Source organism: Macaca fascicularis, chromosome 18, assembly GCF_037993035.2.
Source record: "Macaca fascicularis isolate 582-1 chromosome 18, T2T-MFA8v1.1".
NCBI lineage: Eukaryota > Metazoa > Chordata > Mammalia > Primates > Cercopithecidae > Macaca > Macaca fascicularis.
In genome coordinates, this window is record NC_088392.1 from 54,603,011 (window position 1) to 54,619,830 (window position 16,820).

The 16,820-nt window shown below is 41.9% G+C and overlaps 1 protein-coding gene across 4 annotated transcripts; it reads right to left on the reverse strand.

Moving 5' to 3' along the window:
- Positions 1–1,956: 1,956 nt before the first annotated feature.
- On the reverse strand, positions 1,957–12,448 carry ZNF397 (zinc finger protein 397). Of its 4 annotated transcripts, XM_045377641.2 has the most exons (6): positions 12,373–12,448; positions 10,605–11,099; positions 10,204–10,345; positions 7,534–8,067; positions 4,872–4,896; positions 1,957–2,755 (listed from the first exon to the last, which is right to left on the reverse strand). In XM_045377641.2, exons 2-6 carry the CDS (start codon positions 11,016–11,018, stop codon positions 2,704–2,706), a joined length of 1,167 nt encoding a protein of 388 aa, XP_045233576.1. In that variant the 5' UTR covers positions 11,019–11,099; positions 12,373–12,448; the 3' UTR covers positions 1,957–2,703. The 4 variants fall into 4 exon arrangements, with proteins under 4 accessions (XP_045233576.1, XP_073878692.1, XP_005586940.2 ...); XM_074022591.1 differs by lacking the exon at positions 7,534–8,067; XM_005586883.5 differs by lacking the exons at positions 1,957–2,755; positions 4,872–4,896 and having other exon boundaries at positions 6,916–8,067.
- Positions 12,449–16,820: the final 4,372 nt, after the last annotated feature.

Sequence of the window (16,820 nt, forward strand, 5' to 3'; positions counted from 1 at the left end):
AGCTCCAGGGGCTCTGGGAGTGGCCACCGGGCAAGTTGAACAGTCCGATTTCCAGTGGGGTCCCGCACAGATGGGACACGGCTTAGGAGGAATCCCGGGCTGCGGGCATTCCTTGGCCCAGTGGCCAGATTTCCAGCATTTGTAGCAAGCTCCTTGGGGAGGAGGTTCTGGAGGAACCCCTGGCAGCTGCGGTTCAGGCGTTTGGAGTTGTGTGCTGGAGATGTGGCTGGGGTTTGTCTCACAGTAGAGGCAAGGAATTGCAACTCAGAAATAAGTTGCTACTTGACTGCCTCTATTATTGTACACCTTGAAGGCGAGGTTCATTAAGTCTTGTTGTGGGGTTTGAGGGCTGGAATTTAATTTTTGGAGCTTTATTTAATGACAGGAGCAGACTGGGTAATAAAATAAAATGCATATTGAGAATAAGTCGGCCTTCTGACCTTTCAGGGTCTAGGGCTGAGAAGCGTCTCAGGGTTGCTGCTAAACAGGCCATGAACTGGACTAAGTTTTTCATATTTGATGAAAAAGAGCCCAAATGCTAACTGATTTGGGAGAGGTCGAATAAAGAAAAAGGAACATTAACCTTTACTATGCCTTTAGCTCTAGCCGCTTTTTTTAAGAGGAAATTGCTGGGCAGGTTGGGAAGGGCTAGTCACGGAACGAAATTGTAAGCCAGACCGGGTGTGAGGAGGGGAGGTGATAAAAGGGTTATAGGGTGGGGGAGCGGAGTCTCAGGAAAAATTGGGACCTAGCTCGGCCGGGCAAGGAGGGAAGAGGAAGAGGTAGAAAGGAAGATTAGAAAGACTCAGCGACGCTTGGGGTTGGGACTGAGGAGACAGGTGGGAGGGAAAGAAGGAAGATTTGGGACGAGTTGTATTGGCAACAGAGACTAGGGAGGGACTGATGTGTAAAAGAATGCCTGGACGTCAGGCACCTCAGACTATTTGCCCATTTTACGACAAGAATTATTTAGATCTTGTAGGATGGAAAAATCGAAAGTGCCGTTTTCTGGCTATTTGGAACTACTGTTGAGTTTGTATTGGGGTCAAGCGACATTGTAGAAGAAAATAAGGCATTTAGGTTTTAGATCAGGTGTGAGTTGAAGAGGTTTTAAATTCTTGAGAACACAGGCTACTGAGAAGAAGGAAGAGTGGAGGGTGGAAGGTTGCCCATGGTGAAGGAGGCAAGCCCAGAGAAAAGAGAGAGACACAGAGAGAAGCAGTTTGGGGGTTCTTGCCCTCCAGAAAAGCAGGAAAGGGGTTGGGGAGCAGAAATAAGGTATTGGGGTGCAAAAATAAGAGATGAGGGCAGAAAAATAAGAAGTCAGGGTGCAAAAATAAGAGGGGGGTGCAAAAATAAGAGGTTGGGGTTCTTGCCCCTCCCCCAGAAAAGCAGAGAAGGGGTAGAAACAGGGAGAGAAGGGGTCGGGGTGCTTGCGCCTCCCCCAGAAAAGCGAGACTTGCTGCTTAGGGTGAAGGACCAAGGCAGGCATCCCTGCAGCATGGTCAGACACCTCTAAAACGTGCGTGAGTAATCAGAGAGGCGTCCCTGCAATGATTAAACACCAAGGGAAGGCTGCCTTCCCCAGTCCATGACCGGCGCCGGCGTTTTGGGTCCACGGATAAAACGTGTCTCCTTTGTCTCTACCAGAAAATGAAAGGAATTGAAATGAAGAGAAGGGAGAGATTGAAGGGTGGTGCCAAGATTGAAAGGAGAAAGAGGCTGAGAGATAGGGAGAGAGGTTGGAGAAGAGAGTAAAAAGGGAGCCACTTACCTGATTTAAAATTGGTGAGATGTTCCTTGGGCTGTTGGGTCTGAGGACCCGAGGTCGTAGGTAGATCTTTCTCATGAAGCAAAGAGCAGGAGGATGGGATTGATCTCCCAAGGGAGGTCCCCGATGCGAGTCACGGCACCAAAATGTTATGCATGTCCGTGCGAAGAGACCACCAAACAGACTTTGTGTGAGCAACATGGCTGTTTTATTTCACCTGGGTGCAGGCGGGCTGAGTCCGAAAAGAGTCAGTGAAGGGAGATAAGGGTGGGGCCATTTTATAGGATTTGGGTAGGTAAAGGAAAATTACGGTCAAAGGGGGGTTGTTCTCTGGCGGGCAGGAGTGGGGGTCACAAGGTGCTCAGTGGGGGAGCTTTTTGAGCCAGGATGAGCCAGGAAAAGGAATTTCACAAGATAATGTCATTGCTTAAGGCAAGGACCAGCCATTTTCACTTCTTTTGTGGTGGAATGTCATCAGTTAAGGCAAGGCAGGGCATTTGCACTTCTTTTGTGATTCTTCAGTTACTTCGGGCCATCTGGGCATATACTTGCAAGTCACAGGGGATGCGATAGCTTGGCTTGGGCTCAGAGGCCTGACATTGGTGTTCTCAGTTTCTATTTCCTGGGCCAAAAAATATCAGGAAATTAAAATAGCCAGTCTCTGGGGCTGCGGTTAACCAAAGTGAGGGGGCATCTGAGATTTAGTTGTTGAAAGACAATGGGAATGAGGGCAAGAAGGAGCCTCTTTAAACACAAACACATCTGGTGTCCACCAGAATTAGGACTGTCTCTTCCCTTTAGTGGAGGTGGCCACATGCACCAGACTGGAATCTTCAACACTAACTGCTGAGAAGGACCAAGCTTAGACCTGTGGACCTGCCATGACCTCCTTCTCCCTCAGCAGGTCCTCAATGAACTTGGAGAGATGAGGGTCAGATTTGCTTTAAATTTCCAATCCTTTCAGCTGGATGTATTAGTTGCAGGCTATGGAAATGAGGAAGAAGGGGAAAGGCAGGAAACCAAAGTTAAGTACACTGCCTAAATTGCACGTTATCTTTTAAAATCTATGTAAGACTCATTTAAGGTAGACATCATTACTCCCTGGACTGCTTCTATACCAAGAGAAAAAGGACAGCCCTGAGCAGAAGGGAAAGGCATGAATTACTTTTCTTCCAAGCAAAAGTGGTGAAGAAGAAAAAATTTCCTTTGACATCCACCTTATATTGGTGCCCCTTCCATTTCATAAAAAGTAGAATGTTGAAGCTTTGACCATAAGAGATCATCTACATCAGCTCCTTTAAAGTGAGGGTCTAGAGTTGGAAGGTGACTTGCTTATGGCTACAGAATACATGGAAAAGCTCTAATAATCAAAGATCTCCATTTCAAAGCTATTGCTTTTCTCAACTGTAAATCTTTCAGGGAAGTAATTCCTTTTGCCCCCGGATTTATAATTTGTAGACTTTTTAATATACTACCTGTGAAATGGATATGTTTGCCATTGTCATTTTACCAGTGATGAAGGGATCAGAGTTAACAAGTTAGCTAATTTCCTGAGACTTGTCTTCCTGAGACAGAGATGCTATGAAAAGCAAGTGCCTTTAAAATATTTTCTCAAGTATCCTGGGCTTCCATTCACTCTTCCCCCCTAATTTTAAGAGTATTAGAGGTTTACTATAGAAAAATTTGAAAAACACAGAAAAGCACAAGAAAAAAATTATATCACCTACAACCTCAGCACACAGAGATAACCAATATAGCACTTTGAATTTATGTTTTTAGTGGTTTTAATACATAAATATATATTTTACATGGGATCATACTGTACATATTGTTTTATAATATTTTTACTTAACAATATATCACGAATACTTCATTTAATATTAATTGACATCAGGTTTTTTTGTTTTGTTTTTTTGAGACACAGTCTCACTCTGTCACCTAGGCTGGAATACAGTGGTATAATCTCGGCTCACTGCAACCTCCACCTCCTGGGTTCAAGCAATTCTCCTGTCTTAGCCTCCCGAGTAGCTGGGACTACAGGTGCATACCACCATACCTGGCTAACTTTTCTGTATTTTTAGTAGAGACGGGATCACCATGTTGGTCAGGCTGGTCTTGAACTCCTGATCTCAGGTGATCCACCTGCCTCAGCCTCCCAAAGTGCTGGGATTACAGGCATGAGCCACTGCGCCCGGCCTGTGACATCAGTTTTAAGTTTTAGGATTTTGTGTCATTCATGATGGTTTCTGAAACATACATTTCCAGGTACAATTTCAAAGTCAAAAGGCAATGCTTAAGGCTTCTGGTATTGGTTGCCAGAGACAGTATGTATTTATTCATGTCTTACCAGCAGCATTAGAGTCCCAATGTCCCTGAATCCCTGTCTGTTTTATAAGGAAGTGTAATCTCAACTCTTGCTTTAATATACATTTTAACTGTAGTGATGTTGAACATTTATTGTTCACTGGCACTTATTTTGTGATTTCCCTACTTAAGTAGCATTTTTTTTCTATTGGAACTTTCTTATGGGGAGAGAATATACTGAAGTGGCTCCACAGTCAGGTTGTGGGTTCAAAGTCTGACCTCCCCATTTTTTAGATATATGACCTTTAGCCTTCATTTCCTCATCTGCTACATACACGCTGTGATGAGAAATAACATTAATAATTATATACAAAGCCCTTAGCAAGTATCTATGACATTTATTTTTTTTCCTTTTTTTTTCGGTTTGGAGACAGGGTCTTGCTCTCCCAGGCTGGAGTGCGGTGGTGTGATCTTGCCTCCCTGAAGCCTCAACCTCCAGGGCCTGAGTGAACCTCTTACCTCAGCCTCCCAAATACTTGGGTCTACAGGCATACACTACGTCTGGCAAATTCTGTTTATTTTTTGTAGAGATGGGGTCTCACTATGCTGCCCAGGCTGGGCTTGAACTCCTAGACTCAAACAATCCTCCAGCCTTGGCCTCCCAAAGTGCTGGGATTATAGGTGTGAGTCACTGTGCTTGGCCTATCTATTACACTGCTTACTAACATACAGTAGAGCTTTCTTACATAAAGAGTATTTCCGTTTTACAATATACAATTCCTACTTAATGTCCTACCTTTTCAGTTTGTTCAGGTCTTTATCTGTGGAAGAGGAGGAAAATAAGAGTTGAGTAGCTCTTGCCATGTATTTTAATATCTTACATCTTTTCCAAATAATCCCATCCATTTTTTCCATATTCTCTCCCCAAACATGGGCATTTAGACCTCCTGCCATTCTTACTGGTTAGCACATGTCCACTGATGTATGCCCCAATAAGAGCATTACTTCTCTTTGCTTCTTTTTATCCTCATGAAAATTCTTTTTTTATGCACAGGATTCTAGATTTCCACACAGATTTGTTTTTGGTGTGGTGTGTTATTCTTCCTACCTATTAGGTCTTTTGAATATGTCTTTGTGTTGCTGGTTAACCTGCACAACATTCCATCTTACACTAAGCATCAGTCTAAATATTCTCTTCCTGCTAGGCCCCTTAGAAAAGGGAAGTCTCGACTGATTGTGACCATTAGTTTCAGTTGTCACTTTCTTTTAGCAGTCTTTAATAAAATTTGCAAAAGATGGCTGGGTGTGGTGGCTCATGCCTGTAATCCCAGCACTTTGGGAGGCTGAGGTGGGTGGATCACCTGAGGTTGGGAGTTCGAAACCAGCCTGACCAACATGGACAAACCCTGCCTTTCCTAAAAATACAAAATTAGCTGGCCCTGGTGGCACATGCTTGTAATCCCAGCTACTCAGGAGGCTGAGGCAGGAGAATCGCTTGAACCCAGGAGGTGGAGTTTGCGGTGAACCAAGATCACACCATTACACTCCAGCATGGACACCAAGAGCGAAACTCCATTTCAAAAAAAAAAAATTGCAAAAGATATTGTGAAATACTGGTGACATAAAACAAAACTGAACATGTGCGAGGTGCCCAAAGAACGTCACAGACCCAGCAACTGACAAATACTTTTTGAGCACCAAAGCCCAAGGTAATGTATAGGAATCGTGGGCATACAGCCCCAGAAACAAATGATATGGCAGCTTCTGATCTAGAGTCTTGGGAATTATAGGAAACCTGACAGCAACTCTGATATTGACTTTAGAATCAAAGGATAATCTTAAGGATGGGAGAGACAGTCTTAACACTCAGACTCTTGAGGTATAAATATGGGCTCTTTCTCACCCTCATTCCCACCACTACCCTCATGGAAGTTCTAGGATAGCCTACAGGTTTGGCAAGGAAACCACATATTTGCCCTTTCCCTGGGGTCACATAAACCAAGACAAAGCTCTTGACTCCCCTGTGGTCCAAGGGCTCCAGGTTTTGTCCATTAACAGGAACTTCTCCACTGGCACTGCTTAAGAGTCTGGCCAGACCCAGACTTCTCTGACAAGACCTCACTACATCAAGAACTCAAGGAATGCTCCACACTGTTTCTGGCCTTTGGCTACTGTTCTTTACTGGGACTCTTCTTCTCTGGAGTACCACCTTGGCTAACTCCTCCTCATCCTTCAGGCCATTTCCCCCATTTCCTTATCCAAGGCTGAGTCAGAGGCTCCTTAAGGTCACATAGGAGCATTCCACTTTCACTGCCTGTTTGGCTGCCTTGCCCATTAGACTATAGAGATTACAGTCTTGTTTTCCACTGTATTCCTAGTCCCTGGGATAAAGTAGGTACTCAAAAAATAACCTTTGGGTAAATTATATTCTTTCTTCTCACGCCTACCTAATTCCTGGCCTGCCCTGGGCTCAACAAATCATTGATGAAGCCATTTCCCCACCTTTCTTGCTGCTCTGTCACTGTTCTTTATTGGGTCAGTAAATTTTTTTTTTAGTTCCTGAGACAAAGTGCCTCACACAGTCCACACCAGCCCCATAACCTGGTACACTAACAATCAGATGCAGTGACAGAGCCTAGGTTGCTATATTCTTTTCATGACACTTTCATACAAAATAAGATTTCAATATTACATTCCCATTTTTCATATTTCCTGAGTATTCCTAATAAGAGCTGGAAGTAATGATTCTTCTGTATTCTGTTCTGATTAGTCACAGGAAAAGCTTTCAAAGGACACTTTAGCACTGGGAAATACTGAACAAAGCAAGCTAGACTCAAGACCTAGTATTTTATAACCTTTATGGAGTTTTGCTCCAAAGTAAACTCTTTTGACTAACAAACATAAAAATTTGACTTAAGTATTTACACTATTCACAGTATTCACAAATTACTTTATAGTGTGGACTCTCTGATGGCGCATAAGGACTGATCTGTGCCTGAATGCCTTCCCACATTCATTACATATATAAGCTTCGTCCCCAGAATGAATTCTCTGATGCTGAACAAGGGCTGAACTCCGTTTGAAGGTTTTGCCACATTCATTACACTGATAAGGTTCCTCTCCACTATGAATTCTCTGATGTCTGATAAGGTTTGAGCTCAAACTGAAAGCTTTTCCACATTCATTACATTCATAGGGTTTCTCTCCACTATGTATTCTCTGATGAGTAATCAGCTCTGAGCTTTGCCTGAAAGCTTTTCCACATTCATTGCATTCATAGGGTCTCTCTCCTGTGTGAATTCGCTGATGTCTAATGAGTTTTGAGCTCTGGCTAAAGGTTTTCCCACACTCATTACACTCATAAGGTTTCTCACCAGTGTGAATTCTTTGATGTATAATGAGATATGAACTTTGACTGAATGCTTTGCCACACTCATTACATTTACAAGCCTTCTCACCAGTATGGATTTTCCGATGTCTAATGAGGGCTGAGCTCTGATTGAAAGCTTTCCCACATTCACTACATTCATATGCTTTCTCACCACTATGAATTCTCTGATGAATAATAAGATAGGACCTCAAACTAAAGGCTTTCCCACACTGGTTACATTTATAGGGCTTCTCTCCAGTATGGATTCTCTGATGTTGTGTTAGAGAGGAATGCTGCTTGAAGCTGTGCCCACATACATCACATCTATAAGGTCTCTCTTCTGGAGGAACATTCTGACACATTATAGAGTCTGTAGTTAGAATCAAGCATCTGTCAGTCTCATCATAAAGGTCTCTCTTTCCTAGAGATTTGTTTGTGAAGATCACTTGATTAAAACTGCCCCCTTGGGAAGGAGATCTTAGTTTCTCCCCTGTAGCACTTCCTTGCTTCCACACTAAATTGCTTTCATGCTCACTAATTCCTCGAAATGAAGGTTCCTGAGGGAGTCCCTGTGATTTTTCTTCTGAGATGCCCTTTGTTGCTGTTTCATTGTTCTCACAATCTGAAACAATAAGTAGCAAACAAACAGATATTACATTTCTCTAGTCACTGTCAATACTTTCTACATGAGAGAAAACAGAAGCTTCTACCTACAAAGATGTCATGTCCTCCAGTATCTTTTTATTCCAACTGGCCAAAAGAGGGTCTCTCATATCTAATAAAGTCTACATCTACACTTTGAATTTCATCCTTTCCTGCCTCTTTTGAGACATCAATTGATAAATTACCTACAATTTTTTTCTACTATTTACAATCTCTTTCTCAACTGATTCCTGTTCATCAGCTTTTAAATAAGCTTAAGTGTCTCCCACCTTTTAAAATTAACCTTCTTGCCTACATATCTCTCTCAAGCAACCTCACTCTCTCTCATAGTGGTTTCACAACCTCACTCTCTCATAGTGGTTTCCTGAAAGAGTTGTCTGCAGCCTTTCAAGTGAAAGTATCCTCATTCCACAATCTGGTTTTTGCCTTACCATCCTCCCCTGCCCCCCACTGCCCCGTCCCCTACTTCCACTGATTCTACTCTCATCAAGGTCACTTCATAGCTCTTTAATCCAATGGGTACTTTCTAGATTATTATTCTACTCTCATCACGGTCACTTCATAGCTCTTTAATCCAATGGGTACTTTCTAGATTATTACTTAGCCTCTCTGTAGCACTGACACTGAGGATCACACCTTCCTTCTAGAGACATTCTCTTCCAGTGATATTAGCCTGATTTCTGTGGCTGTTCCTTCTTAGATTCTAGGGTAAATCACTCGGAAACACGAGCATTCCTCCAGATTCTGTTTTGGACTCTCATGTATCCTTACTCTACAAAGCCTCTACCCTTGGCTTCCGTTACAACTTATATTGTAAGCTATTGTCTGACTAATGCCTGCCCAGATCCCCAATTATATTCGTATTTTATTAAGCTCTAAAGTCTTATGCTAATTGGGCATTTTACTTTTGAATATTTCACAAGCACCAAATGTACCAACCCAAACAAATCATCAGATGTATTTGTTTTTCCTTATGTTTTCTCATTTACATGAACAATACTACCATTAACCAGATTGTTCAAGACTGAAACCTCAGTATCATCCTCAACTCCTCTCCCTCACACTCTAGTTTTAATAATTACCAGATGTTGCAAAGCAATTTAAATGCTAATGAACAGGAGTCAGCTTTTATGTTCTCCACCGCTCACCATAAGACATATTGATTGAATACACTGTGGCCACTTGGATTATAGCAGTCTCTAATAGGACCATACTCTTGCTTTCCTCGCATGATTCTCCATTTGCAGCTAACTTCTAAACTACAAATCAAACTATGTCACTCCCTGTCCAAAATCCTTCAACGGCACACCACTCCACTTAAGAAACTATACCATTAGCACGACATACAGGTCTTTACGACCTGGATCCTATTTTCCTCTCTGGTTCTTCTCTTACCACCTGTCAATTCTCCATTCAAGTCAAATTCAACTACCTGCAATTTTCAGAATGGGTTGTATTCTCACACCTTCGATCCTATTTTCCTGTCTGGTTCTTCTCTTACCACCTGTCAATTCTCCATTCAAGTCAAATTCAACTACCTGCAATTTTCAGAATGGGTTGTATTCTCACACCTTCAGGATGGTATGGCCTTTACTTGGGCTACTCCTCCTCCCACCCATTTACCTGGCTTTCTCTTACTCGTAGTTCAAGTCTTAGCTTAGATTTTCTTCCTTCAGGAAGTATTCCTTGATCCTCTAAGATTGGGTTAGGTGCCTTTAGATGTGCTCCAACAGTTCCCAGTGCCTACTTTTATTCTATAATTTACTACATTGCAACTGCCTTTTTACTTGTCCATCACCCACCTAGACCTGAAACCTCTTTAAACCCAGGGCCTGCCACAGTACCAGACATGTATTGATGCTTTATAAAATTACAACATAATGAAATGAGTGAATGAATAACAGGGAAACTGACACAGGAGGGCTCACAGCAATTCATGAGGGGTGAATACAAAGCCGCTAAAGTGAGCACCTCTGGTTTAGAATAATAAAGGTGATGCTCACATGTGGCAAGTTTATCAAGTGCAATTAATTCTGCATTCTCAAAAACAGAAACCTAAGTGTCAAGAGTTTCCAGATGATTTCCTATTCCTCACCACTTTTAGGGGAAAGGCACGGTTTCCAGGATTTCAGCTGTGTCTTTAAGGGCTGGAGGTGGATGTTTGGTGACTCTTGGGATGCTCTGAGACATGTTAAATCCTTCCATGGCACTGCTGGTTCCTGTGGACTAGCTGGGACCTGAAATCAGGAAAATATGGTTAGCTTTGTGAGAAAATCCCTAGGAAAACTTGCTTAGTAAAAATCTCAAAGAAGTCAATGATGACATCTCCAGGGAGAAAAGAGCATTCAAGGGTATAGACAAGTATGGCTCTACTAGTCACTTCAGGTTAGGCTTCAGTAGAGACATAAAAATTTTTATCCTACTGTTATGATACCATTACATGCTCCAGGCTGTAAATTCCTTTTCCCACAACACATCACTTTTCTCTGTTCCCACCTGCTGCCCTGGGTCATCAAACTCCCTCTCCAAATCCTCCAACAGGGTCACAGCTTCCTCGCCGCTTTTTGGATTATGTTGCTGAACCCAGATCTGCAGCTCCTCAGGCAGAATGCTCAGGAACTGCTCCAGTACCAGCAGTTCTAAGATCTGCTCCTTTGTGTGCAACTCTGGCATTAGCCACTGATAGCAAAGTTCTTGGAGTTGGCTCAGAGCCTCCCGGGGCCCAGGTGTCTCCTGGTAGCAAAACTTTCTGAACTGCTGACGAAACAATTCTTGGCAGGATTGAGTACTCCCATTCTGCTTAAATTTCTCATCCCAGGAAAAGTTATCTTCTACTTTCACTAGTATTAGTTCTTGTTCTGGAGGATCCTGCGGTATCAGGGTTGAAATCGCTACAGATTCCACAGCCATTCTTGGCTGAAACAGCTTAGCAAAAAGCTCAGTACAACTGGGTTCAGTGCTTGAGAAGGAGTGTGAGTAATCTCTTCTTTCCTGAAGGATATAAAAGCAGTTAACTTACAGCAATCAATAAAATCTCTAAAAACTTGTAATAATAAAGATGAATAACTTTAGTAATACATTGAAAGGGAGCAGATTTGGGGCTATCACTAAATAAAACAATGAGATGATAAACTAAAAATCATTAACCTCAATCAGTGTCTCCCATTATGAAGAATTCCTACCATTAATGTTAGAAAAAACTATTTTAGAAGCCAAAGAATGTGTATGCAACATTAACATCAATCACATAGTGAGAAAATTTCCAATTCTTTTAATTCTGATTGTATCAAGGAGAAAAATTTATCTCTAACATGTATATATTAATACAACTTGTAGAACTCTCTTTTAAATGAAATATAGGCTTCAGAATCAGACTTCCAAGGGTAAAAATATTTAGGCAGAATTTAGTAATACTGATTTTAAACGTTTATTTTCAGTTACTTTCTATCTAAAGTAAGTAATGTTGATTTTCATTTAAGGTAATAATAACTTTTTTTTTAAGTTCACATTAAACATGAGTTGATGTAAATATTGGGTATTTGTCATTTGATCACATTTGGTGTTTACCAAATTACTTCAACAAACACTGAGGCACTTACTGAGCATTAGGTTAAGGTTTTTGCTTATGAATAAATGAGTCTACTGAGGAATTGACCAAGAACAAAGACGTATCTGTAAAATGCTTACCACGTGTTCAAAAACATAATAGGTACCACATACACAAAAGCAGCAAAAAGATCAGTATCAGTTCTGAAAAAGCCTAGAATATCCCAGGAGTAAAAATGTTCAAAAGCAAAATATGGTAACAAATAGTTATTGTATTAAATGTTGTGAAACAGACCAAACTTGACCTGATTTTAGGATGGCGAGATATCGATAGGAGTGTATGCCCTTAGTTTGTCAGGACAGATGAGTAAAATTCATTCCTCACACTACGATTAACGTTAGAGATTAATTAGCATATCTAGCCTACAAATTTAAGGTTTATTAACCAGTTAGGCTGCACTAACTCGCACTTCTATTTTTATATCCTTGGTTAAACCCGCAGCATTTGCCAAGTCACGGGGTCAGGGGAACTGCGTTTTCCTTTGGAAAGCAGGGTTTTGAGTGCTGGCCTCCTCTAAGTTCCCCAGTCGCTTGGAGACGCCGCGCGGGCCAAGGGGCCGGGACCTGGGGATGGGCAGGCCGAGCAGCGGGGCTCCTCCACTGTCCGGCCCGCGCTCCTAACCCCACCTCCCCCTTCCTAGGGGCCCAAATCCCTCACCGCGAAGCCCAGGAGCGGCCAGGGAATGAGCCGCAGACCCAGAGCGGCAAGCCACAAAGACCGGAAGTGCGCGTACGCAGTGTTCCGCTCTCGTGCGCGCCGGGTTCCCCGCCGCTCCGCCCCTTGCTCTCAGGTAGCCAATCAGAGCCGCGGGATCAACTGGTCCCACTGCCTTCTCCCGGCGGCCGCTAGCCCGGCGGAACCTCCAAGCCCAGGCGAGGGTGAGCTAGGAGTCGGGGTCATTGTGAGGGGCGGCACTCAGGGGCCCCGTAAGCCGCCTGGGCCGTCGCCACCCTGGCTTTCTCCCGGCGCCACCCACGATTGTTGGTGTCGAGTAATTCCCGAATCCCACTCCCAATTTTCCATTAAAATATTCAGATTTTCGGCCGGGCGCGGTGGCTCACGCCTGTAATCCCAGCACTTCGGGAGGCCAAGGCGGGCGGATCACGAGGTCAGGAGATCGAGACCATCCTGGCTAACACGGTGAAACCCCGTCTCTACTAAAAAATACAAAAAATTAGCCGCGCGTGCTGCTGGGCGCCTGCAGTCCCAGCTACTCGGGAGGCTGAGGCAGGAGAATGGAGTGAACCCGGGAGGCGTGGGAGGCGGAGCTTGCAGTGAGGTGAGATCGCGCCACTGCACTCCAGCCTGGGTGACAGAGGGAGACTCCCGTCTCAAAAAAAAAATTAAGATTTTCCTGTGATTCCAGTTCTTTTCCGAGATCTCTGACAAAAGTAAACGCAAATAGGCTGAACAAAAACTAACAGTCACTTATATTGCTCTTGCCTATGAGTATCACTGGAGCCTTACAACAGCTTTGTGCTGTGGCTATATAGTCCCCAATTTACAGCCGTAGACATTGTCCAAAGTCAGGCAACTTGTGACCAGGGACGCCCACGTCCCCATAGTTCAAGGAGACTGGTATCATAGACTCCAGGAGCCTATTTCAGGGTCTTCCCGTTCTTCAGTGGAAGTTGGTATTAAGTCTTACTGTTTAAATTTTTCTGTGGTTATTTAGTCGGCGAAAAATGATGCCTCATGTTTCAACTTTGTGAGCTTAAGATGGTCCCCCTTCATGTTTATTGACCATTTGTGGTTCTTCAGAGATGGCTTTTCCCATTTAAAAAATTAAGGGGGTAAGATTTTTCTTTTTTCTTTGTGAGAATTTTTTGCTTATTAAGGATAGCAACTCATTTGTTGCAAATTGTTTCCCATTTATTTGTATTTATTTTTAAAATGTTACATTTTACATGTTTAAATGTTACATATTTAAAATGTTATATTTTAAAAAGTACATAGGATAATAACAAAGCGATACATACACACATAGAAACAAATTCTCCTTTGTCAGCCAAGACTGTTAAAACACACATATTTGAGAAAAAATGTTCGTTACCATTCAAAGCTATTAGTGACTCACTAAATAATTCTTTATCATTGTGAAATGACTACAGCAATTTTACAAAGCAAAAAAAATATTAATTTGCTTATAAATTATCATTTGCTTCATAATGAACCACTTTGAGACTTAGTGACTAAAAACAGCAGATGTTTTATTGCTCACAGGTCTGTTGCCAGGAATTCAGGCAGGGCTTAGCGGAGATGTCTAGTCTCTGCTTTATGAGGTGTCAGCTATCTTCACTTAACTGGGGTGGAAGGTCCAAGATGGCTTAACTCACATTACTGAAGTCTTGGTGCTGCCTCTTGGCTGAAGTTACTTGATTCTTCTCCACAAGGCCTCTCTCCATTCAGGAGTTTAGCCTAAGCTTTCTTACATGATGACTGGCTTCCAAAAGAGTGAAGGAGGAGGAAAGATGCTAATTCTCTTAAAGCCTGAGTCTGGAACTGGCATTATATTCTTCTGCAGTATTCCATGACAGAAGGACTAGAATGGTGGAAAAGGGAAATAGACATTACGCGGCTTGATCGTAGGAGGAAATTTTGGCAGTTATCTTTGCATCTAACCTAACACACCTTGTTATATTGAGAAACCTACTACGTAAGAGTGAGACTATTGAAAGAGAGAAGGCATATCAGTTGAAATGCTTTTGGCTGCAGTAACAGGAACCTTACTAGATGTCCTTATTGTTTAAGCCTTTTTAAAACAAATCCTAATAGCTAGATGCATGGAGATAAAATCGTTCCCAGGGTTGGTTACTTCTGCATCTGGACAATATTGTCAAGGACACAAGTTTCTTTCTTCTTTTGGCTCTGCCATCTTTAAGTGTGTTGTTTTCCCATCTGGCTTGCTTTATGGTCCTAAAATGATTCCCTCAGTTCCAGATTACAGATAATGTTCAGAGACCAAAAAGGGGAACACCTTTATCTTCTGCCCCTTTAAAAGATTAAGGAAACTCTTTTTCCCCCGGCAGATTTCTCTGTCATGTCTTATTAACTGAAATTGCTTTGAGTGCTTAGGTCTATCACTGATAAGGGAGGTAAGGCCTCCATGGTGGGATTAGGACAATTGCAATTTATATCTTAGGGCTAAGGAGAAGGTCAGCCTCTCCTAAAGGACACAGACACTCGAGGGAGAATGCATGAAATTAGGGCTGTGTTAAAAAGGCAGAAAAGGGAGATAAATAGATGAATGTTGAGTTTGCAACAGTAATATCTGCTTTGATAGGTAATCTGATTCCCTTGTATAGGTAAGAAAGTGAGACACTGAGAAAAAATCCAGACTCCTGTCCTTCCTTATAAGATGTTACATATGTTTAAAATATAAAATATTAATAATTACTTACTTGCAAGAGATGTAGACTAGAGATTTAGAGCTAATTTCTGGGACATAGTTTAAGTTCCCACTGAGATAGCAACTGATTACCCTGTAGGGGCTGTAGGGCCTTAGGGCCTCCTTAGAGCCCCTTAACGGCCTTAGCCAACAATTTCCATGACTTATTTAACTTTCAATGCTATCGATTATATCAGTGCCCTTGAAATCATTCCCTCCATCTTCCCCCATCCCCAATCTCACACATATCCAGTCTGCTTTAATATGAAAATATTTGCTAAATTATTGAATCAAGGTTAGAGAAGTATAATTTTTGTTTTTCTCCTTCAGATGTTCTTAATTTTTGTTTCTGTTTTTTTAATGATATGTATGACAGATGTGAAATAATGTCAGCTCCAGGCATTATCAGTGATCAGTGAGTAAGGTTGCTCATTCAGTGAAGTCCAACTGCTTGAATTACTGTATCATGCAACATCGGTCTACTTTATGATATTTATCAAGTGAGATAAGCCCATTGAAAGTCTCTTAACTGTAAACAACTATTCAATAATAAAGGATAGAGAAAATGGCTTCTGATGCACAAAGGGAAGGAATCATTTTCTTTTATTTTTATTTTTTATAGAAATTTTTATTTTTCCACAGAGACGAGGTCTTAATATATTGCCCAGGATGGTCTTAAACTCCTGGGCTCAAGTGATCCTCCCGTCTCAGCCTCCCAAAGTGCTGGGATTACAGGCATGAGACACTACACCTGGCCAAATCATTTTCTTATTCAGCAAATATTATGAAATATTGGTATATGTGAAACACAGAAGAAAAGTAGGGATTCAAATGAAGTAAAATACATGCCCTTTCCCGTCACTCATCACTGTAATTCCTAGAGTATCAATTCCATGAGGGGAAGGCTTTTGTCTTCCATTGTTGTCTCTCCTGTATGGCCTAGCATTGTGTAGATATGTTGATGAATAAATGAATGAATATATAATACATATATACAAGACGAAGTATTGATGCAAAAACTAGTGAGAGTATTTGAAGCATTCAAAGAAATGGAGTATACATGTAGGAACATTTTTAATAATATGCTTAGACTATTTTAATATGAACCCAGGATTTGTTTTTATCAGTTATGGTAAGATGACAGACACAGAGGCCATTGCCTTTACAAGAAGAGTTGTTTATTACAATTCTAGAGGATAAGACGCATGGTATGCCATGGGACCACTTGCAGGGAGAAGCAGGGAGAGTGAGAATGAGTGAGAAACGAACTGATGCTAAGCCTTTATTACTATAGTGGCGGTAAGTTGCAAAGTGGAGATGTGCGGGCAAGAAGCAAAACACACATATTGGGGCTAGTGGTTGGAGGGTTTGTAGTGAGATTTCTGAGGTCCTGAGAAAACACAGGGATGGTAGAGGTATAAACAACCTTGAGCCTCCAGCACTGGCCAGTGACTATAAGCTACCACATCATCAATTACAGGATATCAAGAATAGTCACTGTACTATTGTATTCTATGGCTCTTCCATGATGTCACTAATTTAGCAGTTGTATTTTTCAGAGACAGATAATAGGATGTATTAACAGAGCATGACAGTGCTTATTTGTAGTATCCAAAACAGTAAACAAAGGCCTTAGTTACTAAGTTGTTTCTGTTGGCTGCTAATGTCAAAGAAAGCCTTTGAGGTTTCTCCTGACATTTATTCTTGTGTTTATCAA